The 27,471-nt window shown below is 48.0% G+C and overlaps 1 protein-coding gene and 3 non-coding genes across 5 annotated transcripts; 2 read left to right on the top strand and 2 right to left on the bottom strand.

The window, feature by feature from the left end:
• The first annotated feature begins 392 nt into the window (after positions 1-392).
• On the top strand, positions 393-12,732 carry LOC137313287 (zinc finger protein 84-like). 2 transcript variants are annotated; one of them, XM_067979414.1, is made up of 3 exons: positions 393-500; positions 1,872-2,022; positions 6,082-12,732. In XM_067979414.1, exon 3 carries the CDS (start codon positions 6,434-6,436, stop codon positions 7,985-7,987), a length of 1,554 nt encoding a protein of 517 aa, XP_067835515.1. In that variant the 5' UTR covers positions 393-500; positions 1,872-2,022; positions 6,082-6,433; the 3' UTR covers positions 7,988-12,732. The 2 variants fall into 2 exon arrangements, with proteins under 2 accessions (XP_067835515.1, XP_067835514.1); XM_067979413.1 differs by lacking the exon at positions 393-500 and having other exon boundaries at positions 1,836-2,022.
• On the top strand, positions 11,098-11,172 carry trnap-agg (transfer RNA proline (anticodon AGG)). The gene has a single exon. It is a non-coding gene; the product is annotated as a tRNA-Pro (tRNA).
• A 1,387-nt stretch (positions 12,733-14,119) lies between the features above and the next one.
• trnas-cga (transfer RNA serine (anticodon CGA)) lies at positions 14,120-14,201 on the bottom strand. Its single transcript has one exon. It is a non-coding gene; the product is annotated as a tRNA-Ser (tRNA).
• Positions 14,202-19,804: 5,603 nt separating this feature from the next.
• Positions 19,805-19,876, bottom strand: trnaa-ugc (transfer RNA alanine (anticodon UGC)). Its single transcript has one exon. It is a non-coding gene; the product is annotated as a tRNA-Ala (tRNA).
• Between the last annotated feature and the right edge of the window lie 7,595 nt (positions 19,877-27,471).

Here is a 27,471-nt window from a genome sequence, read left to right on the forward strand (position 1 = left end):
CTCCGTCCCTCTCTCTCTCCGTCCCTCTCTCTCTCCGTCCCTCTCTCTCTCCGTCCCTCTCTCTCTCCGTCCCTCTCTCTCTCCGTCCCTCTCTCTCTCCGTCCCTCTCTCTCTCCGTCCCTCTCTCTCTCCGTCCCTCTCTCTCTCCGTCCCTCTCTCTCTGTTTTTCTATCTCATTTAAACAGAGAGAGTCTGACCGAACCGATCATTTTCTCTCTCTCTGTCCCTCTTTCTCTCTCTCTCTCTCTCTCTCTCTCCCCCCCTCTCTCTGTCTTTCTATCTCATTTAAACCGATCATTTTCTCTCTCTCTCTCTGTCCCTCACTCTATTCACCTTTCTGCAGCATTTTTATTTATTAAAATGATTTCTATATTAAAACTTCAATTAGAGGCTGGAAACCTGTCAGTTAAATCTCGTTTCTCAACCTTTGGATGATTTGAGTGTTTGAAATGGTGCTGTGCCCTGAGCTCAGAACCTGTTTGCCATCCAGACCCGGGGAGGTGAGAATGAGATGGATTCCCTGCTCCCTCCACAGCTCTTTACAGTAAACACACAGAGAGAATGAAATGGTCAAACACTGTCTGAGAAACAGCAGCCATTCCAGCTCTGCAGCCCTTGTGTATTCGGAGCAGATTCCGCCCAACTTTAGTTCTTTAAATGTGGACGCCGGGCAGGGTGGGATGTGTCGGAGGTCCCTGGGGTGTTTGGGTCACGAGGGGAGGGGGGAGACAGGCTGAGGGTGGGGGGGGACTCGGTTTGGGGTGAGGGAAGAGGGGGAGACAGGCTGAGGGTGGGGGGGACTCGGTTTGGGGTGAGGGAAGAGGGGGAGACAGGCTGAGGGTGGGGGGGACTCGGTTTGGGGTGAGGGAAGAGGGGGAGACAGGCTGAGGGTGGAGGGGACTCGGTTTGGGGTGAGGGAAGAGGGGGAGACAGGCTGAGGGTGGGGGAGACTCGGTTTGGGGTGAGGGAAGAGGGGGAGACAGGCTGAGGGTGGGGGGACTCGGTTTGGGGTGAGGGAAGAGGGGGAGACAGGCTGAGGGTGGGGGGACTCGGTTTGGGGTGAGGGAAGAGGGGGAGACAGGCTGAGGGTGGAGGGGGGGACTCGGTTTGGGGTGAGGGAAGAGGGGGAGACAGGCTGAGGGTGGGGGGGACTCGGTTTGGGGTGAGGGAAGAGGGGGAGACAGGCTGAGGGTGGGGGGGACTCGGTTTGGGGTGAGGGAAGAGGGGGAGACAGGCTGAGGGTGGGGGGGACTCGGTTTGGGGTGAGGGAAGAGGGGGAGACAGGCTGAGGGTGGGGGGGACTCGGTTTGGGGGTGAGGGAGAGAGGGGGAGACAGGCTGAGGGTGGGGGGACTCAGTTTGGGGTGAGGGAAGAGGGGGAGACAGGCTGTGAGGGTTTCAAATCAGTAAAATCGGTCCTTGAAATGTGGCTCATTCCAGCAGACAGGTCTCCTGGTCAAACCAGTCCTGCCCTGGGCTGTCCCTGGATTAACATGAGAATGGACAGGTCCCTGAGGGAGACCCATTGAGATTCAGTCTAATATCTCAAAGGCTGAAGCAGGGAGCTCGCCGGGGGGAGGGGATGGCCGTGTGTCTCGTCCCAAACCCTCCCCAGGGGCGGGGACAATCTCTCAGTCTGCCGGGGTCCTCCAGCCTGTCCGGAGTGTATTTCTCTCTCTGTCTCTCTCCCAACTTTTCTCCCTCTTTAGATTCTCTGGTTTGTAACCGGGATTTGTGTCTCAGTGTTGGTGCTGAGGGATTGTCGGTGTAACTGGGAGTGGGAATGGGTGTGGGGGAGTTCTGGGCTCTTGCTGTGCCTTTTTAATCCCATGCTTTTGTATTTTAATCAATTCCCTCTCTCTCTCTCCTCAGGAAACTTTTCGATGAAATGCTGCAAGGAGATGATCCAGAAAGAGACATTTTGTGAGAAGGAGGAGGAGGAATCCTGGGCCAAGAATCGTTCTCTCCGCTGGGGACTGACTGACTGAGACCTTCACCGCAGCCTGGACCCGATGGGGGCCACGTGAGTAATGTCTGGGTTACTCTGGGGGATCACTGGGACATTCTGGGGTCACTGGAGGATCACTGGGACATTGTACAGGAGCTGATACTGAGACACACACTGACCGTCTGACAGTGCAGCGCTCCCTCAGTACCGAGTGTCTGACAGAATATCACCATCTGTTCGATCCCAAATTCCTCCCTTCGTTCATTGCAAGTGCAACTTTTCAGAAATAACACAAAGTGGATCAAACTATTATTCAGAGGCTGACAATGTGACATATCTCGGGTCTTAATTGAAATTAAAAGCACTTTCAGGGAGCGTCCTGCAGCACGCAGAGGGCCCAAATGTGAAAACAGCCTCCAAATGTTTTCTGAGTTTGAAGTTTAATTTTTGAAAAGGTCACTGACAACTCAGAAAGAAATCGTGTTAATTCCGAAGCCATTTTGGGCCCCCATGTGAAATTGTATTGTAATGGAACCACACAGACACATGGGGAAGCTCGGGAGCAAACTGATTGGAATTTGAGATTTTAATCCCATATTCATTTGTGGCACAGCTCAGCTCAATTCAAACCCAATGTCTGGACAAGGGACACGTGTCTCCTGACTGTACAGTCTGTGTGTGTGTGTGTGTGTGTGTGTGTGTGTCTCAGTCTCACTGGTCCCATAACATCACTTTAAAGCAGTAAAATTAACCAGAACCTGCTCCAAAGACAAAACAGATCCAGATCTTGAAGGTGTGATGATTTCCTCCTTCTCTCTGCTCTGTTGGTGGGAGGCTCATTTCCAGTCCCAGGTATTTGTCTATTCCCCATGTCTGATGGGTTGGTTCCTGTGAACAGTTTGTCAGAGAGTGTTTCACTGCCTCAGGGTGTTTCCAGAGAGAGAGAAGCAGCTCCCATCCTGGTCTGAAAGACCCAGTCAATGAGAGATTTATAAAACAATCCAGCCCAGTGGAGTTAAACCTAGTCCCCCATTAATCCAAACACACCATATTGTGAGCAAAATTCAACATTTCACAGGGCCAGTGAGTCCCAGACACGGATTACCAGACAGGAGTGAATCGTTCCCTTTTACCCACCGTGTGCTGTACACGTACAGTACAGTTGTGGTGGTGGTTGTTGTGGTGGCCCAAACGCAAAGGCCGCCGCTCTGGCATCGCTCTGGGATCCCCGGCTGCACCCTGGCCTCACTCTGGGCTGACTGGGTGCACTCTGGGACCCCGGCATCACTCTGGGGTCACTGGGACATTCTGGGGTCACTGCGGGATCACTGGGGACACTCTGTCGGCCGCTTGCCGCCATGTGACAAGATGGCGGCGGCGGCCATTTTTTCCAAGATTGTGGCCGCGCTTGCCGCCATTTTGCCCAAGATGGCGGCCGTGCTTGCTGCCATTTTTTCCAAGATGGTGGCCGCGCCTGCCGCCATTTTGTCCAAGACGGACTCTGCGCTTGCCTCCATTTTGTCCAAGCTGGCTTCATTTATTATATAAATAATTGAAAAGTTTAAAATGTAATATAAATAACTCAATAGTTTAATTCATTAAATAAATAATGAATTGCTTATTTTATTATATCAATAATTAAATTGTTTTCAAGTGTTTAATTTATTATATGAATACTTCAAATGTTTCATTTATTATAAAGAGAATTCAATAGTTTAAATTATTTGATTGATTAATTTATTCTGTAAATAACCAAGAGTTTAATTTATTGTATAAAAAATTCAATAGCTAAATTTATTATGTAAATAGTTCAATTGTTTAATATTTTATAAATAATTCAAGTGTTTAATTTTTATGTAAATTATTGAATTGTTTAATTTATTATATGAATAATTAAATTGATATATTTGATAAATAATTCAGTAGTTTAATTATATAATAATTGAAGTGTATAATTTACGAAATAAATAGCTCCGTTGTTTAATTTATTGTATAAATAATTCAATTTGTGAATTTATTATACAAATAAACAAGTGTTTAATTTATTATATGAAGCATTCAAGTGTATAATTTATTACGTAAATACTTCATTTGTTTAATTTACTATTTAAATAATTCAACTGTTTCATTTATTATCTAAATAATTCAACTGTTTCATTTATTATATAAATAATTCAATAGTTTAATTCATTATATAAATAATCAATTGTTTAATTTCTTACATAACTACGTCAGTTGTTAAATTAAACTATTGAATTATTTTCATAATAAATTAAGTATCCAAATAATTCAATAGTTTAATTTATTATATAATAATGCATGTCTAATTTATTATATAAAAAATCAATTGTTTAATTTATTATATAAATAATCCAAGTGTTAAAATTATTATATAAAGAGGTCGTGTTTAAATTATATAATTAATTCACAGGTTTAACTTATCATACAAAGATTCAAGTGTTTATTTAATCATATTAATATTCCATTATTTAATTTATTGAATGAAGAATTTCAAAACGTTATTTATTATATAAATAATCAAGTGTTTCATTTATTATATAAATAATCAAGTGTTTCATTTATTATATAAATAATCAAGTGTTTCATTTATTATATAAATAATCAAGTGTTTCATTTATTATAAATAATTCATTGAATTATTTCTATGATAAATGAAACACTAATTGTTTATGTAATAAATTAAACAATTGATTATTTAATGAATTGAACTATTCAATTATTTATGAAATGAATTGAACGATTGAATTATTTAGAAAATAAATTAAACACTTGAATTATCTGCTTCCAATGTTTTTGTTTTTCGGCCTGATATTAAGAGCATCAATGGCGGCTGCATCACCCAGCATGCAGCGCGGTTCAGATTGTGCCCTATCTGAATCAATGGAGCCCAGCACGCAGGCGCAGTAGTGACTCATTATCGGTCAGTGTGTCCTGAGCATGCGCGGCCAGTCGAGGCTGCGGGAGGAGCGCGTTCGGTGCAGGTCAGAGGATCGGAGCAAGAGGCTCAATAAACCCCGGGGCCCGGGTCCGGGCTCAGGCCCAGGCTCAGGCTTTACAAACCCCGAGTGCGGCCCCAGACCCGAATATAAAACAGTGAACATTATCCCCCCCTCACTACCCGCCGGGAAATGAAGGGGAAATGGGGATCGGTCAGGGAGCGTCTGTAAATGAAGGAGAAATGGGGATCGGTCAGGGAGCGTCTGTAAATGAAGGAGAAATGGGGATCGGTCAGGGAGCGTCTGTAAATGAAGGAGAAATGGGGATCGGTCAGGGAGCGTCTGTAAATGATGGAGAAATGGTGATCGGTCAGGGAGCGTCTGTAAATGAAGGAGAAATGGGGATCGGTCAGGGAGCGTCTGTAAATGAAGGAGAAATTGTGATTGGTCAGGGAGCGTCTGTAAATGAAGGAGAAATTGTAATGGGTCGGGGAGCGTCTGTAAATGAAGGAGAAATGTTGATCGGTCAGGGAGCGTCTGTCAATGAAGGAGAAATGGGGATCGGTCAGGGAGCGTCTGTCAATGAAGGAGAAATGGTGATCTCGATATCTTCAGTCATCCAGGGAGCTCTAGCTTTGGATGCTGTTCCTTTCCTCCTCGTGGGAATCTGTCTACTCTGTACCCAAACCCACTCCTCCTTGAAGGCCTCCCACTGTTCAATTACTGTTCTGCCTGACAATTTTTGATTCCAATCCACCTGGACAAGATCCCTTTTTAACTCACTGGAATTAGCCCTCCTCCAGTTAAGAATTTTCACATTTGACTGTCCCCTGTCCTTTTCCATAACTGTTCTAAACCTAATGAGATTATGATCATTGCTGCCCCACTGAAACATGCTCCACCTGCCCCACTTCATTCTCCACACCGAGCCCACTGCTGCTCTCACACTCACTCACTCTCTCACACTCACTCACTCTCTCACCCTTTCACTCATGGTTTCGGGCCACTGAAAGATGATGCGATGGGTTTGGATTTCAGCACAGGGAGAGTGTGTGGGACGGGGATTTACAGCTTTGAGGAATGAGAGAGGAAATAATGTTCCATAGAAAGTAGAGCTATCTGATCTGAATTTCTATCCTGTAATTACAGTGATAACTTTTATAAACTCCTTTTACAGGGGAGGATTTGCAGAGGGAAACTCAAACCAAAGATCACGTCAAGATCTGACAGAGTCACTCGATTCATCAGGACCTGAATATCATCGGCCTTTGAATGTGGAAGGAGAAATGTTTGTCTGTTCTATCCGTGGGAGAAGATTTCAAACATCAGTGTGAGTGGAAAAGCACCGAGACACACACACCCGAGTGAGAGTGTTCCAGTGCACTGACTGTGGAAAGAGCTTTAACCAGTTACACAGCCTGAAAAAACATCGCACCATTCACAGCGGGGAGAAACCGTACACGTGTTCTGTGTGTGGACGAGGTTTCAACTGATCGTCCAACCTGGAGAGACACAAGGACACCCGGACCATGGAGAAACCGTGGAAATGTGGGGACTGTGGGAAGGGATTCAATTCCCCTTCAGAGCTGGAAACTCATCGACACAGTCACACCGGGGAGAGGCCGTTCACCTGCTCCGTGTGTGGGAAGGGATTCGCTCAGTCATCCACCCTGCTGACACACCAGCGAGTTCACTCTGATGAGAGACCTTTTAAATGTTCTGACTGTGAGATGAGGTTTAAAAGCAAAATTAATCTGCTGATACACCAACGCACTCACACTGGGGAGAGGCCGTTCACCTGCTCCGTGTGTGGGAAGGGATTCGCTCAGTCATCCACCCTGCTGACACACCAGCGAGTTCACTCTGATGAGAGACCTTTTAAATGTTCTGACTGTGAGATGAGGTTTAAAAGCAAAATTAATCTGCTGATACACCAACGTACCCACACTGGGGAGAGGCCGTTCACCTGCTCCGTGTGTGGGAAGGGATTCACTATTTCATCCAGCCTCCAGACACACCAGCGAGTTCACACTGGGGAGAGGCCTTTTAAATGTTCTGACTGTGAGAAAAGGTTTAAATGCAAAAGGAATCTGCTGACACACCAATGTACCCACACTGGGGAGAGGCCATTCTCCTGCTCCGTGTGTGGGAAGGGATTCACTCAGTCATCCACCCTGCTGACACACCAGCGAGTTCACACTGGGGAGAGCCCGTTCACCTGCTCCGTGTGTGGGAAGGGATTCACTCAGTCATCCGTCCTCCTGACACACCAGCGAGTTCACACAGGGGAGAGGCCGTTCACCTGCTCCGTGTGTGGGAACGGATACACTCGGTCATCCAGCCTCCAGACACACCAGCGAGTTCACTCTGATGAGAGATCTTTTAAATGTTCTGACTGTGAGAAGAGGTTTAAAAGCAAAAGTAATCTGCTGACACACCAACGCACTCACACTGGGGAGAGACCGTTCATCTGCTCTGTGTGTGGGAAGGGATTCACTCAGTCATCTGAGCTTCTGACACACCAGCGAGTTCACACTGGGGAGAGGCCTTTTAAATGTTCTGACTGTGAGAAGAGGTTTAAAAGCAAAAGTAATCTGCTGACACACCAACGCACTCACACTGGGGAGAGACCGTTCATCTGCTCTGTGTGTGGGAAGGGATTCACTCGGTCATCTCACCTCCTGACACACCAGCCAGTTCACACTAATGAGAGACCTTTTAAATGTTCTGACTGTGAGAAGAGGTTTAAAAGCAAAATTGAACTGCTGAAACACCAACGCACCCACACTGGGGAGAGGCCGTTCATCTGCTCTGTGTGTGGGAAGGGATTCACTCGGTCATCTGAGCTTCTGACACACCAGCGAGTTCACACTGGGGAGAGGCCGTTCATCTGCACCGTGTGTAGGAAGAGATTCACTCAGTCATCCAACCTGCTGACACACCAGCGAGTTCACACTGGGGAGAGGCCGTTCACCTGCTCAGTGTGTGGGAAGAGATTCACTCAGTCATCACACGTGCTGAGACACCAGCGAGTTCACGAAATGAGCAGGTCCAACGAGCCGGTCTGTAACACAGGCCAATGACTCAGTGCAGCTCGTTACCCAGTCACTGGGCTCCGTTATAGCCTCTCCTGTCAGTAACACACAAAGAGAAATTGTAAATCTGAAACAGAAAGAGATAATGTATAACACTTCATATCAACCACCAGTTTTTCCCTCTTTCCGGCTTTTAAAACAATCTCACAGTTTGTCAAACCCGAAACAGCCTCTGGGATTTGCTGATTGAGAATTTCCGAGGAAATTGGGACCGTCACGAAGTATCGGAACAAATGTCCCCGCTGAGGTTTCGGGGTTGTTACTGGTTTATTTATATCAGTGAGTGACCAATTTTAAACTAGGTGAGGGTCTAAACCTAAGGTAAGAGCCTGGGATAGACAAGAGATTCTTCAATGTATCAAGTTAAATTACACTGATTCCACCAACACTGGACATCACATCCCTCAAACATTGTTACCTGTTACTGTATAAAACTGGTGAGGGTGGAAATGGGAAATAACTGCAAAAAACTTCATTGTATCAAAGTTAATTCTGATCATTATTATTATACAAACATTCTACAGCCGGTCCCTTAAAAAGGACCCAATATCAAACCAGTCCCCAGTCCTTGGGCCTGTGCCTATGTTGTGATTTGCACCCGCTTCTGACTGACTTGGTATCAGACGCACTCCCGTCAACAGTAAACGGATGGAGCCGGATCCAGAAGAGAAAAATGAGGACCGAGCTCCGCGGTTCTCCCAGAGTGCGGGAGGCGGAGTAACAGCAGCAGACAGAGAGATCTCTCTAAACCAGCCGCTGCCGCCGGAGAGAAGCGAGTCCCGTTCCGAGCCGTGTCTGTCAGGCGCCCGCTGACCCTCTCTTCACTGAAGGGGACCGATTCAGCACCAACTCACACACCCACCATTGGATCATTGAATCACCTTCAACACCTGAATTACATCACCACTTAATCCTCTGTACACGAGGAAATACAAACCTTGTCCACGCAACCTGTCCTCATAATGTAACCATTTTAGCCCCGGTATCATTCTGGTCTTTCTGCGCTGCACCTCCTGCAAGGCCAATATATCCTTCCTGAGGTCTGGTGCCCAGGACTGAATGCCGTGCTCTAAATGTGGCCTCAACAGAGTTTATAGAATTGTAACATAAATTCCACCCTTTTGAATTCCAGTTCCCTTGAGATAAAGGCCGACATTCCATTAGCCATTTTAATTATTTTTTGCACCTGTCTGCCAACTCTTCGTGATTTCCCGAAGTATCTCTGCTCACCCACAGTTCCTGGCTTCTCACCATTTTGAAAATACTCTGATTTATCTTGCTTCGGGCCAAAGTGGATGGCCTCACACTTCCCCAGATTGAAACTTTGAACACTCTGGGGCTCTTTTGTATAGAAAAGAGAAGGCTGAGGGTGACCTGATACAGGACTTTAAGATTATGCAACGGTTTGATCGGTCAGATGTCGATAAGGTGTTTGTACTTTTGGGAGTGGGGACGTCAAAACGTAGGGCCATGAATATAATAGTCATCAATAAATCCAATCTGGCATTCAAGAGAAACATATTTATCCAGAGAGTCGTTAGAATGTGCAGCTCACTCCCACAAGGAGTAGTTAAGGCGAATCGCATGGATGCATTTACGGTGAAGCTGGATAAACACATGGAGGAGAAAGGAATATTCAGGTTTGCTCATCGGGTTAGATGAAGAGGGGTTGGAGGAGGCTCGTCTGCAGTATAGTCTAGTTGGGCCGAATTGCCTGTTTCTGTGATGTACATTCGATGTAATTCTATGTAAGCTCCATCTGACACAGTTTTACCAACTCACTGAATCTATCAATTTCCTTTTATAACTTTATGCTCCCATCCACACTACTCACTGCGCCAAACTTGGTGTCGTCGACAAACCTGGATATACCGCTCTCTGTTCCTTTATCTGCCTCATTTATGCAGATCCCTGGGGGACACCACTAATCAAATCCTGTCAATTTGAGTACATACCTATTAACCCTCCTCTCTGTCCCCAACTCCAAATCAACTCCCTCCCCATGTCAATGGGTTGCTTTGAATTCCACATGTTCTCATTTCTGTTAACAGTCTCTGATGTTAAACCTTATCGAATGCCTCTGGAAGTCAATATACACATAACCCCCACAGACACTCCATTATTTACCACATTAGTTACATCTTCAAAAAGGTCAACTAGTTTTGTTAGACTTGACTTACACTTTACAAATCCATGCTGGCTCTCTCTGATCAATTCAGGTTTATCCAAGTGCTCAGTCATTCTTTCCCTAATAACAGATACTGGTAACTTCCCCACAACAGACGTCAGACTAATAGGTCTATAATTTCCTGCTTTATCTCTCCTACCCTTCGTATAAAACGGAATGACATTGGCAATTTTTTCAATCCATGGAACAATTCCTGAATCAAGAGAGTTTTGAACGATCATGACTAAAGCATGTACAATTTCCTCACCTATTCCCCTTAGTCCCCTGGGATGGTCACCATCAGGCCCTGGAGATTTGTCTATCTTAATCTAATTATTTTCTCCAATACCATTATTTTACTTACACTGAATCCCCTTGATTTATTTTCAGTTTTCCTCGTGCCTCTGGTACATTATCCTCATGATTTTCTGTGAGTATTTAGCAAGTCTGCCATTTCTTGAATTTCAATTACAATATCACCCCTATCCATCTTTAAGGGCCCACATTACTCTTCGTCACCCTTCTTTCTCTTAATATACGTGTAAAAACCTTGAAAGTTGTCCTTAATTTCACTCACAAGTTTTTCTCGTTTTCCCTCTTTGCACCTTTTACAATTTTTTTTTCATTTCAGCACCACAATAAACAACTCTTCACTGTGAAATTTGCTCAATTAGTTCTTCAGTGTCAGAGCGAGAATTGTCCATCCCTAATTTATTTAAAGTAACAAACACAAGCACAAATATTCATTTGTGTATCAAAGCACTGATGGACACAGAAAGATAAACACAGCTTGAAACGCAGTCAGTATCGGGATTCACAGGGAAACTGGCAAGTGAAACAGACAAAGATCAAACAGTCTGAGCCCACAACAGAATGTGACGTGTAGCTGATAGATATTAATGAGAGGAGGTGGGAAATGATCCCATGACTTGGCTCTGTGGCTCAGTTGGTTAAAGCACTTGTCCAGGAAACAAGAGGTCCTGGGTTCAAACTCCCAGCGGTGCCTTTGTTTAATTCATGGTGTTCAGTGAATTTTGGAAGGAAAAACGCACAGTATGGTGTTTGTGTTTTGTTCAGGAGCCAACACGGAACTGATCAGGAAGTCTCTTCAAAAATGCCTTTTCATTATACAGACAGCCCTCTCATAGAATGTGTCCGTAACACGTTCTTGTTTCTGGGCTCGTTGAGTTCGGGGTATAATTCTCGATTCGAGGTTCATACCCTGGAGAATCCCTAATTTAACCCTAGACTTTTGATCTTGACGTGCGGTTCAAACTTTGCAAAGAGAAAAATAAATCCCCAAATCACTCCACCTGAATCTCAAGCACTTTCGGAAGAAGTTCAGTTCAAAGAATCAGGAATTTAAAGGCACCTCAATGACCTGCACTTTCATTGCATTCGACCTTGAAACCGCTCTGGGCTTTCATCTCACTGAAGCAGAGTGTGGCCGCTCTGTATCTGTGAGCATGTCGGTGACGAGGTTAGCTCTGATATTGGTCGCTTTCAATTTTTAAGATCTCGCCAAGCTCAGGGAAAAGAAACCGAGAATCGAATTGTCCCTGTAAGTGATGAATTGAAGGGATTGGTGCTCCAAGCAGATCTGGAAAATTCACAGTGCGGTCGCTCAGGAATTCCAAATCCACCCTCTGGCCACTCGGCGATCATATTAACTGAACTTTACTCTGGCCCAGTGTCACCGCGCTGAAATCGAGTATTTCTCCGGCACGTTTCTCTTAACTTCACAGTTGCTGCTTTAAGAGTGAAGACCGGCTTGTTGGATTTTCACTCCTGCAAGCTCCAACTCTTGATTTTGTAAAAGTAAACTGACAGTAGACAGCTGTTATATTGGTCACTGCAGCCTCAAGGTTTAGCTCAGTGAATTACTGATTTAGCGGATGATTTTTCCACCTGACTCGGTGGCGCAATCGGTTGGCGCAAAAGTTTGATGATTCGAGTCCTTATTTTATTTTTCCTCAGGATTCATCGTATCAAAATTCCAGGGTTTCAATGTGTGTTTTGTCTGCAAGAAAATGTACCGTGATCATTGCCGGCTGAGCAGGGCTGATATTCCACCATTTACCCTGCGGTCGGAAATCAGGCACATGAATCATATAAAGGAATGGAACATTGGCTTCACGGAAATCACAATTCATCTTGAGACAAGCCCCCGAAAGGCCCGAAGGGAGGTCACACTCGCAGTAGGAGAGCTGGTTCACTGTGACAGAGAGATTACTGTAGTGAGTGAGACCAGACTGTTTCTATTTTCAGAGAATAAATGTCACACCCTTTATTTTGGAAAAGCAAAACGGTGGGGATTTTTGTCATAGCCCGATGCCTTTCGTGTCGTATCAGATGTTCCTCGTTGCGTTACTTTCATCTTCATCGGAGAACCGGTTCGGGCGTTCCTGTGATAAACGGCGACAATTGCCTGTTAATGTTAAATTTAACAACGGCTGCACTGAGCTTTTAATCGCACTCTTAAGATCCAGTCTGTAAAATGATGAAATTTCATCACATGCAAAGCACAAAAATCTTATTAAAGTTTTGTCTGTCTGTCTCTCGGTAACCATGTCGGCATCTCCTTCAGTCTGAAACAGAACGTTATTGGTTGATTAATGGTGATCAAAACAGTCATTCAACTACGAACAGGGTTTAATTAGCTTCATGTAATTATTTATTAAGTTCATAACTCTTGTTAAAGTTAATTCTCTGACTGGGAATGGAACCACGCGGTGATGGGAGCACTGAATTTTAACCACCAGTCCATCGGGGAGCTCCCAGGATTGAGCACGAGATAAAGTGGAACTGATAACATTTATTTTTCTTTCACTCTTCCGTGATTCATTCAGCTCTGTGTTTATTCTCAGGCCTCTTATCTCTTCCCTTCTTTTCAGCTTCTGACTGCGGATATTCCTCTGGTCAAATATGAATAATATAGAATATCTCACAGCCCCGCTATATTTGCTCTTTCTCTGTACAGTTTTGTACAAAATCAAACTGTCGGCAGATACCGACAGTGTCTCTCCCTCACTCCCCACAGGAGCAGCAGGAGATGACACTTTAAACTGCCAGTTGCTTCAAACGATGCCCGATAGACCTGCGTTGCCTTGCAGTTTTCCCAGCAGCTGCATTGATTCGATGCGTGAATTTTGGAAATGGAAACATGTCCATCAGCAGCTTGTGGGAGTATTTTCCCTCACTTTCCATTCCATGTCCATGCCGACTTGCACTTGGTGCTGTCATTGCCTGAACATCACCTTCTGTCCCGATAGTAGTTCGAACAGAAAATGCCATTTTGTGCGAGCAGCTTGTCTGACACGAAAATGACCTGAATTACAAAGGGGCGAGTGGGAAAGGCCGCGTTGGTCTGCTTGTTCACAGCAAAGAATTTTCAGCGTTTCCTTGTGGTTCAGTGTTTAGGATTCGGAGCTTTCATCACCACGGCAACGGTTCGATTGTCGGTCTCAACATCTGCATATTATCCACTCTACCATAAGTGGACTGGACTCAAATTGCTGATTTTTCACTGTGAGGGTGAAGAGACATAAATGTGTGGACATTAGTTACGAATTCATCAGCTGGGTTGCACCTTTGCTTCTCCCACCGTCTCAGTCTTTCCATCTTTACCCTTCACTGCCGGTGTTCCAGGTTCGATCATCCGTGGCCGTTCAACGAAGCCTGAGAAGTCCATGAGGGAAAAACACAGAGAGACAGAGACAAGGTGGGATCAAAGTACAGGAAGAAATAGGATCAATGTCAAGTTCTGCGAACGGGCAGAATTTAAGATGGAGCTTGGGAGAGATTCCTTCACGTGTCTTGCAATTTTGCAAGAGACCATTGGGCTCCGAATTAAAAGCATGAGCCGCGCTGGAGAGTCTCTCTGAGAGAGGGAATGCGGTTCGTCAACTCCAGTTCATCGTTATTTGAGCAGTAAACAAACCTTTAAGAAGTAGCGCTGCGAGGAGGATTCGAACGTACGCAGGAAAACCCCAGTGGATTTCGAGTCCAACGCCTTAACCACTCGGCCATCGCAGCTACAAACATCTGTTATGCACGGCTGTAAATCAGAATGTGTAGGTTTATCACAAGCGATCTGTGATACAATGTTCTCTCCGACAGGTGAAAGGCCCTGATCCCTGGTCTGTGCTGATTCCCTGATAGTTTACTGGGTAAAGGCCCTGATCCCTGGTCTGTGCTGATTCTCTGATAGTTTACTGGGTAAAGGCCCTGATCCCTGGTCTGTGCTTATTCCCTGATAGTTTAGTGGGATTCATTCTGTATCTCTCAGTCTCTGGTACTGTGTGTGAGTGTGGGATTCATTCTGTATCTGTCACTCACTGATACTGTGTGTGAACTTGGGATTGATTCTGTATCTTGTCAGCATTGTGTGTGAGAGTTTGTGATTCATTCTTTATAGGCAGTCTCTCATACTGTGTGTTAGTGTGGGATTCTTTCGGTATCTGTCAGTCTCTGTTTCTCCATGTGAGTGTGGGACTCATTCTGTATATACAGTCCCCAGTACTGTATGTGGGAGTTGAATTCATCCTAAATGTGCAGTTACTCATACTGCATGTTAATGTGGGATTCATACTGTACCTATCAGTCCCTGGTACTTGATGAGAGTGTGGGATTAACTCTGTGTCTGTCAGTCTCTAGTACTGTATGTGAGTTTGGGATTCCTTCTGTATCTGAGTGTTGGATTCATTCTGTGTCTGTACGTAATTATTCTTTCAGATTACATTATTGCGTTCAATACTTTAGCTTTAATATCTTAATGTTTGAAGAGTTTTACTCCTTATTTAATTTGTAAATATGGACGAACTTTAGGATTTAATGTTGGAGGTTTTAATCAGATAATTTGTGTGCTTTTTGGTATTAAATCTGTATCTCTGTGAGTACTATTGTGGATGATAATGAATCTTTCAAACGGATAAGGGAACATTTTTGAATTGGTTTGTAATGTGTAGATCAGTCTGTAGAAATGGAATTGATACTGTATCTTTCAGCCTAATATTGTATGAGATTTTTGGACTGGTATATAATGTGTATCTCAGTCTGCACTAATAGAATTGATACTCGATCTTTAAATTTCATTCTACGAGTGCATTCTGAACTGGAATCCAATTTGTTTCTCAGGTTTACTATCTTTCAGTATTTCTCAATCGATACTGTACATGAGGTTTGGATTTGTATGCAATTTGTAGCAAATGGTACACTTTTCGAATGGATATTGCATGTATTAAAGTCATGTGTGAGAGAGTTCTGGGCTAGTATTCAATTGGAATCTCGGGTACATTATTGGGATTCATTCTGTCCCTTTCAATCGGATACCATGTGTGATTTCTCTCTGGTATTTAATTCGTAGCTATGTTGCCCTATTGTGAGATTGACACAGTGCCTTTCAATCTGAGAGTGTGATTTTGGACTGGGATTTTTGTATCTACCTGTCAGCGGGACAGAGTTCGGGGCAAATGGAACAGTGTCTGCCTCACCCGCTCTGTTTGAATGTTGGATTGAAATTGTGTCTCTGGAACTTGGGATCAGTGTGGGACTGACTACTTCTACTGTCTGAGACTGTGGAACAGATGACCTGTCTGTGTCTCTGTGCTCTGTGGGTGATAATGTACCTCCTGTGTGTGAGAAGGAGCTGGCTGCACTCCTCCTTGTGCCTCGGGTGGAGGAAACATCACATTCATTCTGGATCATTCAAGGATTCGCCTGTGGAAAGAAAAATGATCTCTTGTAACTCAAGAAACGGTTTAATATCTCTGCTAATGATCATTTTGAATATCCACAAATGAAAACCAGTGATACAAACAGTGTCAGTGTCTGACTCCACTGCAGCACTCAGCTTCTGCACACCAGGTGTGTTGGGCTGTTTTCCAACAATTTCGTGACATCCAGACACAACCCAACCCCTGCACTGATCCATGAATGGGACTACCCGATGGGGCAGGGACCTTTGTCCAGGTCAGGTTTCTAATCCCCTCTCCCATGGGACTAACCGTTCAACCGAAAATAAACAGCCGCTGTTTAAATTGTGTCCTTCACACTTCTCACCTGATGCCTGCAATAGATGCTCTTTGTATAACTCCCCACATCCTTACTGTCCGGCTCTGTTCCCACTCTTCACTGTCCAATAACAATAAACAGGGTGAGACTGGAACTAAACCAGGACCATTCACTCCTGGTTTGGGGAGTGAAAGCAGCAATGGTTTTAATAGCAGGTTCTTCCCATTCTCTCTCCCTTCCCCTGGACACACCCTGTCCACACACAGCCCGAGAATGACCTCTCCCTTCCCCCCCTCTCACTCCATGTTCCGGGACCAGTTCCTGATCCACTCCGCCTCTTACAAACAGCCCCCGGACTCCCCCTGCCCTTCCCCCGGACTCAATGCCGATCTCTGAGCCCATCTGCGGACACGGTCCCGGAGCGATGAGCTGCTGTAACGAGGCTGCTCTTTGCTCCCTTCCCCCGGGGGCCGTGATCTCTCCATTCCCGCCTGTCTGAGCAAAGGAAGTGGGTCTGGGGGAAAGGTCAGAGGGAATGGGCTCCACAGGCAGTGCAGGAACAGGCACCAGAATGGGAAACAGATGGGATTCCACCAGTGCCTAACGCTGGAATCCAGACTGACTTTACAATCTCCAACTATTAAACTCGAGGTTTCCATCCCTGCTGTTTCTCTCGGGCTCTTTTGATGGGAAAGAGTCTTTCAGAGATAAAGTGAGCGGCTGTGGAATGAGCCAATGGGTTCTGTTCATTCTTGGCTCCCTGACTGATAAAGTAACGTTTGACTCCGAAACTGGAGGGAGGATTCCTCAAACCAATCCTGGAGAAACGGGGGAGGAAAGTGGGAGTCGGTGTATTTGCTGGGACCGTGTAGGATTAATATCAGGCAGCAACAGTCCCAGTTTATTTCAATCGGAGTGAAACTCTCGGTCACTGAGAGTAATACAGAACGGCCCTGAGCTGCAAGATTGCAGAGGGGACAACATGCAAGAGAGGGTTAAATGTGTGACACTGTCCCTGAGAGTGGGATTAATAATGTGTCTGTCTCTGAAATAATATCAGTGAGAGATGAGACTGCATCTTCTGTCACTCCATCTTGGAATAGAAATTGGGATGGAATATTTTCCAATTTGTTACTGGGTGAAAACGGGACATTACAGGTCAGTTTCTCTCTCTCTCTCTTTTGAACAGCATATGATGGTGGGATACTGTTACTGAGAGTGATACAGAGACACTGATAGGAAGTGTAATTCTGATACTGTGCCTGTCTGTTTTTATCTCTCTCTAGCGCTGTACATGAAGGTGGAATATTGTTACTGAGTGTGAAACGGATACACTGATGGGAAGTGTGAGACTGATACTGTGTCTGTTTGTCTGTGTGTCTCTCTCTGTCTGTCTGTCTTTCTCTCTCCCCAGTGCTGTACAAGGAGGCGGGATACTGTTACTGAGCGTAATATAGACACACTGATAGAAAGGGAAAGACTGATTCTGTGTCTGTGAACAGACCTCCGGTGCTATTGGTGTCCCTTTTACTGTATATCAACCGGTCTGACGGGGCATTCATCATTCGCCTGTCCTGTAAGGAAAGGTGGAGAGAAACCGTCTGTAACTGTCTGACACTGGACTGTCTGTGAGCGTTGAATTTATTCAGTCACTATTCGTGTCTGGGTGTTGAGAACGGGATGGAGACGACACCAGTTACTATTATCTGACAGTCAGTCAGTTTAGCAGGAGAGAGAAACACAGAGAGACTGGAGGAGCCCAGAGCGGATAATTTGTATTTTCATCTTAACCAAACGGACAATACAATAATGTAAAAGGAGGAGGACAAGGTGAGGCACAGACAGCATTGAGTCTCATTTCACTATGGACGGACGCAGGACTTGTCCCAGGTGAGGGTTTGTGTTTAAAGATCACTTCACTAAAAACACCTTGACGATCTGGGGTTACAGACGGACATGACGGGCAGGAAAAGACCAGCTGGTTCATCAATCCTGCCCCACATACCTGGAGCATCGTGACTGGACACTTCCTACACACCACCAGCCCCACCCGCCGGGAACATGGAATCTCCTGGGAGCGGTTACAAACCAGAAAAAAATCCAGGGCCAATAAGGAGGGGAAATTCTGGGAAATTCCTCCCCTACTCCCTCAGGCTATCGAATCGAGTCCAGTGGATCACACTGACCATGCATTGGTTAACTGTAAAACCACTCACCTTCCTTCTCGAGGGAAATTAGGGATGGGCAATAAATGCTGGCCTCGCCAGCGACGCCCACATCCCGTGAACGAATAAAAAAAATATGATGCAATCTCTGCCCCAGTCAAGAACCAGTCCAGATCCCTCGAGAAGGCGGAGAGAGAGTCAGCACCCACCGCACCAGAGAGGGTCAGCACCCACCGCACCAGAGAGAGTCAGCACTCACCGCACCAGAGAGAGTCAGCACTCACCGCACCAGAGAGAGTCAGAGTCAGCACCCACCGCACCAGAGAGAGTCAGCACCCACCGCACCAGAGAGAGTCAGCACTTACCGCACCAGAGAGAGTCAGATTCAGCACCCACCGCACCAGAGAGAGTCAGCACTCACCGCACCAGAGAGAGTCAGCACTCACCGCACCAGAGAGAGTCAGCACTCACCGCACCAGAGAGAGTCAGAGTCAGCACCCACCGCACCAGAGAGAGTCAGCACCCACCGCACCAGAGTCGGCACCCACCGCACCAGAGAGAGTCAGCACCCACCGCACCAGAGAGAGTCAGAGTCAGCACCCACCGCACCAGAGAGAGTCAGCACCCACCGCACCAGAGTCGGCACCCACCGCACCAGAGAGAGTCAGCACCCAGCGCACCAGAGAGGGTCAGCACCCACCGCACCAGAGAGGGTCAGCACCCACCGCACCAGAGAGAGTCAGCACCCACCGCACCAGAGAGGGTCAGCACCCACCGCACCAGAGAGGGTCAGCACCCACCGCACCAGAGAGAGTCAGCACCCACCGCACCAGAGAGAGTCAGCGCCCACCGCACCAGAGAGGGTCAGCGCCCACCGCACCAGAGAGGGTCAGCGCCCACCGCACCAGAGAGGGTCAGCGCCCACCGCACCAGAGAGAGTCGGCGCCCAGCGCACCGGAGAGAGTCGGCACCCACCGCACCGGAGAGAGTCAGCGCCCACCGCACCGGAGAGAGTCAGCGCCCACCGCACCGGAGAGAGTCAGCGCCCACCGCACCGGAGTCAGCACCCACCGCACCGGAGAGGGTCAGCACGCACCGCACCAGAGAGAGTCAGCACCCACCGCACCAGCCGGGAATACATTCCAGATGCTCAGTACTCTCTGGGAAAAGAAGAAGCTCCCAACATCCAGACTATTCTTCCCTCTTTGTGGTCGGAACGCCGGTCCGCTGCTTCCCCCCAATCTGTGAAACTGGAAATAATCGATCACTGGGCAAGCTGATCAACCATGAGATGGGAGCCATTGAAACACCGTGGGCGCTCTCCCATTGAATTATATTCTGTGCGGAGCGTTCGGTTTTTCGCGAGGTGAAGAAACTCTTGTCTCTCCTTGTGTGTAAATGTGAGGCGAGTCTCAGATGATATTCTCACAGTTGAATACAAAATTTGAAATGTAACTTGTTTGGAGATGCCGGGGATTGAACCCGGGACCTCATACATGCAAAGCATGCGCTCTTCCACTGAGCTACATCCCCACGGGGCAAAAGGTACCTGAGAAATAAACAAGCAGACACTTTAGAAGTGAAGCCGTGAGCTTTCTGCTCCGTCTCTCCAGGACATCGAGATGCCCAGCGGTCCCGCGTGTTCACAATGTTCAACCTCTGCTTCAGTTCACGGGGTTTCTGCTCCTCTTTACTTTGAACTTTCCAAAAAAAAGTCTGTGGAAATAAAAAAACCCAATCGCTAATGGTCAGTGACAAGGCTGAAATCGAACCTCTGAATCATAAAGTGAGATGGAAGAATGACAGAGCGTCAAACAGGAACAAGAGCTGGGACTGCTCGCTCGATATTGCACCGTCACACATTCCCCTCAGTCGGCGGCTGCTTTGAGTTGAGCTGTTGAGGGGACCGAGAGATGAAGTCCCGCTCCGGGACAATTTAATGCTTGTGGAGCCTCAGAAGTTGGAACTCGCTGAGCTCAAAAAGCGTCATTCAACTTTCCGTGGGTAATTCTGGTGAAAAACTATTGAGGAAGACGCTGGGAGTTGAACCCAGGACCTCAACACATGCAAAACATGCGCTCGACCACTGAACTAAATCCCCAGATTGCATAAAACTCGAACCAAGGAAAGAAAAACTGATTGTCCTCAGTTTATGAGGCCACCCGTGGTGGGTGTGCACTCCGCTCACTGCATTTTACTGGAAAAATAATCAATTTATATTCTGTAACTATCCCCCACTCACTGCATTTTACTGGAGAAATAATCAATTTATATTATGTAACTATCCCCCACTCACTGCATTTTACTGGAGAAATAATCAATTTATATTATGTAACTATCCCCCACTCACTGCATTTTACTGGAGAAATAATCAATTTATATTATGTAACTATGCCCCACTCACTGCATTTTACTGGAGAAATAATCAATTTATATTATGTAACTATCCCCCACTCACTGCATTTCACTGGAGAAATAATCAATTTATATTCTGTAACTATCCCCCACCAGGTTTTAGCTGTTGTCAGAAATAGTCCCTTCGTGGTCGCCAATTGTAGGATTTAAACCACTATTTTCAGGATTATAATCTAATCCAATCTAAGGACTGGTTCCTGACAACAACAAGATCACCACTGGTACTGGTATTACGGTTAAAGGCAAAACCGATTTATTAATCACATCACAATTAGTGCAAAAAGGTGATACTGAACAAAGAGAAATAGTGAGTGTTCCTTGAAACCTCGGGAGTGTCCCTCCAAGTGACGACGGTGCGGTCTCTCTCTCTCTCTCTCTCTGTCCCTCCAAGTGACTACGGTGTGGTCTCTCTCTCTCTCTCTCTCTATCCCTCCAAGTGACTACGGTGCGGTCTCTCTCTCTCTCTCTCTCTGTCCCTCCAAGTGACGACGGTGCAGTCTCTCTCTCTCTCTCTCTATCCCTCCAAGTGACTACGGTGCGGTCTCTCTCTCTCTCTCTCTCTATCCCTCCAAGTGACTACAGTGCAGTGTCTCTCTCTCTCTCTCTGTCCCTCCAAGTGACTACGGTGCGCTCTCTCTCTCTCTCTCTCTATCCCTCCAAGTGACTATGGTGCGGTCTCTCTCTCTCTCTCTCTGTCCCTCCAAGTGACTACAGTGCGGTGTCTCTCTCTCTCTCTCTGTCCCTCCAAGTGACTACGGTGCGCTCTCTCTCTCTCTCTATCCCTCCAAGTGACTACAGTGCGGTCTCTCTCTCTCTCTCTATCCCTCCTAGTGACTACGGTGCGGTCTCTCTCTCTCTCTCTCTCTATCCCTCCAAGTGACTACGGTGCGGTCTCTCTCTCTCTCTCTCTCTCTATCCCTCCAAGTGACTACGGTGCGGTCTCTCTCTCTCTCTCTCTATCCCTCCAAGTGACTACGGTGCGGTCTCTGTCTCTCTCTCTCTATCCCTCCAAGTGACTACGGTGCGGTCTCTGTCTCTCTCTCTCTATCCCTCCAAGTGACTACAGTGCGGTCTCTCTCTCTCTCTCTCTATCCCTCCAAGTGACTACGGTGCGGTCTCTCTCTCTCTCTCTCTGTCCCTCCAAGTGACTACGGTGCGGTCTCTCTCTCTCTCTCTCTCTCTATCCCTCCAAGTGACTACGGTGCGGTCTCTCTCTCTCTCTCTCTATCCCTCCAAGTGACTACGGTGCGGTCTCTCTCTCTGTCCCTCCAAGTGACTGCGGTGCGGTCTCTCTCTCTCTCTCTCTCTCTCTATCCCTCCAAGTGACTACGCTGCGGTCTCTCTCTCTCTCTCTCTCTCTGTCCCTCCAAGTGACTGCGGTGCGGTCTCTCTCTCTCTCTATCCCTCCAAGTGACTACGCTGCGGTCTCTCTCTCTCTCTCTCTGTCCCTCCAAGTGACTACGGTGCGGTCTCTCTCTCTCTCTCTATCCCTCCAAGTGACTACGGTGCGGTCTCTCTCTCTCTCTCTCTGTCCCTCCAAGTGACTACGGTGCGGTCTCTCTCTCTCTCTCTCTCTGTCCCTCCAAGTGACTACGGTGCGGTCTTTCTCTCTCTCTCTCCCTCTATCCCTCCAAGTGACTACGGTGTGGTCTCTCTCTCTCTCTCTCTCTATCCCTCCAAGTGACTACGGTGCGGTCTCTCTCTCTCTCTCTCTCTATCCCTCCAAGTGACTACGGTGCGGTCTCTCTCTCTCTCTCTCTCTATCCCTCCAAGTGACTACGGTGCGGTCTCTCTCTCTCTCTCTATCCCTCCAAGTGACTACGGTGCGGTCTCTCTCTCTCTCTCTATCCCTCCAAGTGACTACGGTGCGGTCTCTCTCTCTCTCTCTCTATCCCTCCAAGTGACTACGGTGCGGTCTCTCTCTCTCTCTCTCTATCCCTCCAAGTGACTACGGTGCGGTCTCTCTCTCTCTCTCTCTATCCCTCCAAGTGACTACGGTGCGGTCTCTCTCTCTATCCCTCCAAGTGACTACGGTGCGGTCTCTCTCTCTCTCTCTCTATCCCTCCAAGTGACTACGGTGCGGTCTCTCTCTCTCTCTCTCTGTCCCTCCAAGTGACTACGGTGCGGTCTCTCTCTCTCTCTCTCCCTCTATCCCTCCAAGTGACTACGGTGCGGTCTCTCTCTCTCTCTCTCTATCCCTCCAAGTGACTACGGTGCGGTCTCTCTCTCTCTCTCTCTATCCCTCCAAGTGACTACGGTGCGGTCTCTCTCTCTCTCTCTCTATCCGTCCAAGTGACTACGGTGCGGTCTCTCTCTCTCTCTCTCTATTCCTCCAAGTGACTACGCTGCGGTCTCTCTCTCTCTCTCTGTCCCTCCAAGTGACTACGGAGCGGTCTCTCTCTCTCTCTCTCTATCCCTCCAAGTGACTACGGTGCGGTCTCTCTCTCTCTCTCTCTCTATCCCTCCAAGTGACTACGGTGCGGTCTCTCTCTCTCTGTCTCTCTATCCCTCCAAGTGACTACGGTGCGGTCTCTCTCTCTCTCTCTCTCTATCCCTCCAAGTGACTACGGTGCGGTCTCTCTCTCTCTCTCTCTCTATCCCTCCAAGTGACTACGGTGTGGTCTCTCTCTCTCTCTGTCCCTCCAAGTGACTACGGTGCGGTGTCTCTCTCTCTCTCTCTCTATCCCTCCAAGTGACTACGGTGCGGTCTCTCTCTCTCTCTCTCTCTATCCCTCCAAGTGACTACAGTGCGGTCTCTCTCTCACTCTCTCTATCCCTCCAAGTGACTACAGTGCGGTCTCTCTCTCTCTCTCTATCCCTCCAAGTGACTACGGTGCGGTCTCTCTCTCTCTCTCTCTATCCCTCCAGGTGACTACGGTGCGGTCTCTCTCTCTCTCTCTCTCCATCCCTCCAAGTGACTACGGTGTGGTCTCTCTCTCTCTCTCTATCCCTCCAAGTGACTACGCTGCGGTCTCTCTCTCTCTCTCTCTCTGTCCCTCCAAGTGACTACGGTGCGGTCTCTCTCTCTCTCTCTATCCCTCCAAGTGACTACAGTGCGGTCTCTCTCTCTCTCTCTCTATCCCTCCAAGTGACTACGGTGCGGTCTCTCTCTCTCTCTCTATCCCTCCAAGTGACTATGGTGCGGTCTCTCTCTCTCTCTCTCTCTCTCTATCCCTCCAAGTGACTACGGTGCAGTCTCTCTCTCTCTCTCTATCCCTCCAAGTGACTACGGTGCGGTCTCTCTCTCTCTCTCTCTCTATCCCTCCAAATGACTACGGTGCGGTCTCTCTCTCTCTCTCTATCCCTCCAAGTGACTACGGTGCAGTCTCTCTCTCTCTCTCTATCCCTCCAAGTGACTACGGTGCGGTCTCTCTCTCTCTCTCTCTATCCCTCCAAATGACTACGGTGCAGTCTCTCTCTCTCTCTCTATCCCTCCAAGTGACTACAGTGCGGTCTCTCTCTCTCTCTCTCTCTCTGTCCCTCCAAGTGACTACGGTGCGGTCTCTCTCTCTCTCTCTCTATCCCTCCAAGCGACTATGGTGCGGTCTCTCTCTCTCTCTCTCTGTCCCTCCAAGTGACTACGGTGCGGTCTCTCTCTCTCTCTCTCTATCCCTCCAAGTGACTATGGTGCGGTCTCTCTCTCTCTCTCTCTATCCCTCCAAGTGACTACGGTGCGGTCTCTCTCTCTCTCCATCCCTCCAAGTGACTACGGTGCGGTCTGTCTCTCTCTCTCTCCCTCCAAGTGACTATGGTGCGGTCTCTCTCTCTCCCTCTATCCCTCCAAGTGACTACGGTGCGGTCTCTCTCTCTCTCTCTCTATCCCTCCAAGTGACTACGGTGCGGTCTCTCTCTCTCTCTCTCTATCCCTCCAAGTGACTACGGTGCGGTCTGTCTCTCTCTCTCTCCCTCCAAGTGACTATGGTGCGGTCTCTCTCTCTCTCTCTATCCCTCCAAGTGACTACGCTGCGGTCTCTCTCTCTCTCTCTCTCTGTCCCTCCAAGTGACTACGGTGCGGTCTCTCTCTCTCTCTCTATCCCTCCAAGTGACTACAGTGCGGTCTCTCTCTCTCTCTCTCTCTATCCCTCCAAGTGACTACGGTGCGGTCTCTCTCTCTCTCTCTATCCCTCCAAGTGACTATGGTGCGGTCTCTCTCTCTCTCTCTCTATCCCTCCAAGTGACTACGGTGCAGTCTCTCTCTCTCTCTCTATCCCTCCAAGTGACTACGGTGCGGTCTCTCTCTCTCTCTCTCTCTATCTATCCCTCCAAATGACTACGGTGCGGTCTCTCTCTCTCTCTCTCTCTATCCCTCCAAGTGACTATGGTGCGGTCTCTCTCTCTCTCTCTCTATCCCTCCAAGTGACTATGGTGCGGTCTCTCTCTCTCTCTCTCTCTCTATCCCTCCAAGTGACTACGGTGCGGTCTCTCTCTCTCTCTCTCTCTATCCCTCCAAGTGACTACGGTGCGGTCTCTCTCTCTCTCTCTCTCTCTGTCCCTCCAAGTGACTACGGTGCGGTCTCTCTCTCTCTCTCTCTATCCCTCCAAGTGACTATGGTGCGGTCTCTCTCTCTCTCTCTCTATCCCTCCAAGTGACTACGGTGCGGTCTCTCTCTCTCTCTCTCTATCCCTCCAAGCGACTATGGTGCGGTCTCTCTCTCTCTCTCTCTGTCCCTCCAAGTGACTACGGTGCGGTCTCTCTCTCTCTCTCTCTATCCCTCCAAGTGACTATGGTGCGGTCTCTCTCTCTCTCTCTCTATCCCTCCAAGTGACTACGGTGCGGTCTCTCTCTCTCTCTCTCTATCCCTCCAAGTGACTACGGTGCGGTCTGTCTCTCTCTCTCTCCCTCCAAGTGACTATGGTGCGGTCTCTCTCTCTCCCTCTATCCCTCCAAGTGACTACGGTGCGGTCTCTCTCTCTCTCTCTCTATCCCTCCAAGTGACTACGGTGCGGTCTCTCTCTCTCTCTCTCTATCCCTCCAAGTGACTACGGTGCGGTCTGTCTCTCTCTCCCTCCCTTCAAGTGACTATGGTGCGGTCTCTCTCTCTCTCTCTATCCCTCCAAGTGACTACGCTGCGGTCTCTCTCTCTCTCTCTCTCTCTGTCCCTCCAAGTGACTACGGTGCGGTCTCTCTCTCTCTCTCTCTATCCCTCCAAGTCACTACGGTGCGGTCTCTCTCTCTCTCTCTATCCCTCCAAGTGACTATGGTGCGGTCTCTCTCTCTCTCTCTCTATCCCTCCAAGTGACTACGGTGCAGTCTCTCTCTCTCTCTCTATCCCTCCAAGTGACTACGGTGCGGTCTCTCTCTCTCTCTCTCTCTATCCCTCCAAATGACTACGGTGCGGTCTCTCTCTCTCTCTCTGTCCCTCCAAGTGACTATGGTGCGGTCTCTCTCTCTCTCTCTCTATCCCTCCAAGTGACTATGGTGCGGTCTCTCTCTCTCTCTCTCTATCCCTCCAAGTGACTACGGTGCGGTCTCTCTCTCTCTGTCCCTCCAAGTGACTACGGTGCGGTCTCTCTCTCTCTCTCCCTCCAAGTGACTATGGTGCGGTCTCTCTCTCTGTCCCTCCAAGTGACTACGGTGCAGTCTCTCTCTCTCTCTCTCTATCCCTCCAAGTGACTATGGTGCGGTCTCTCTCTCTCTCTCTCTATCCCTCCAAGTGACTACGGTGCGGTCTCTCTCTCTCTCTCTCTATCCCTCCAAGTGACTACGGTGCGGTCTGTCTCTCTCTCTCTCCCTCCAAGTGACTATGGTGCGGTCTCTCTCTCTCCCTCTATCCCTCCAAGTGACTACGGTGCGGTCTCTCTCTCTCTCTCTCTATCCCTCCAAGTGACTACGGTGCGGTCTCTCTCTCTCTCTCTCTCTCTATCCCTCCAAGTGACTACGGTGCGGTCTGTCTCTCTCTCTCTCCCTCCAAGTGACTATGGTGCGGTCTCTCTCTCTCTCTCTATCCCTCCAAGTGACTACGGTGCGGTCTCTCTCTCTCTCTCTCCATCCCTCCAAGTGACTACGGTGCGGTCTCTCTCTCTCTCTCTCTATCCCTCCAAGTGACTACAGTGCGGTCTCTCTCTCTCTCTCTCTCTCTATCCCTCCAAGTGACTATGGTGCGGTCTCTCTCTCTCTCTCTCTCTCTATCCCTCCAAGTGACTACGGTGCGGTCTCTCTCTCTCTCTCTCTCTATCCCTCCAAGTGACTACGGTGCGGTCTGTCTCTCTCTCTCTCCCTCCAAGTGACTATGGTGCGGTCTCTCTCTCTCTCCCTCCAAGTGACTATGGTGCGGTCTCTCTCTCTCTCTCTCTATCCCTCCAAGTGACTACGGTGCAGTCTCTCTCTCTCTCTCTATCCCTCCAAGTGACTACGGTGCGGTCTCTCTCTCTCTCTCTCTCTATCCCTCCAAATGACTACGGTGCGGTCTCTCTCTCTCTCTCTCTGTCCCTCCAAGTGACTATGGTGCGGTCTCTCTCTCTCTCTCTCTATCCCTCCAAGTGACTATGGTGCGGTCTCTCTCTCTCTCTCTCTATCCCTCCAAGTGACTACGGTGCGGTCTCTCTCTCTCTGTCCCTCCAAGTGACTACGGTGCGGTCTCTCTCTCTCTCTCTCTATCCCTCCAAGTGACTATGGTGCGGTCTCTCTCTCTCTCTCTCTGTCCCTCCAAGTGACTACGGTGCGGTCTCTCTCTCTCTCTCTCTGTCCCTCCAAGTGACTATGGTGCGGTCTC

This window comes from Heptranchias perlo, unplaced genomic scaffold, assembly GCF_035084215.1.
Source record: "Heptranchias perlo isolate sHepPer1 unplaced genomic scaffold, sHepPer1.hap1 HAP1_SCAFFOLD_463, whole genome shotgun sequence".
Classification (NCBI taxonomy): domain Eukaryota; kingdom Metazoa; phylum Chordata; class Chondrichthyes; order Hexanchiformes; family Hexanchidae; genus Heptranchias; species Heptranchias perlo.

Bases quoted from the DNA above. Each gene is read 5' to 3' on its own strand.
- LOC137313287 (XM_067979414.1), top strand. From the start codon at position 6,434: ATGGAGAAACCGTGGAAATGTGGGGACTGTGGGAAGGGATTCAATTCC.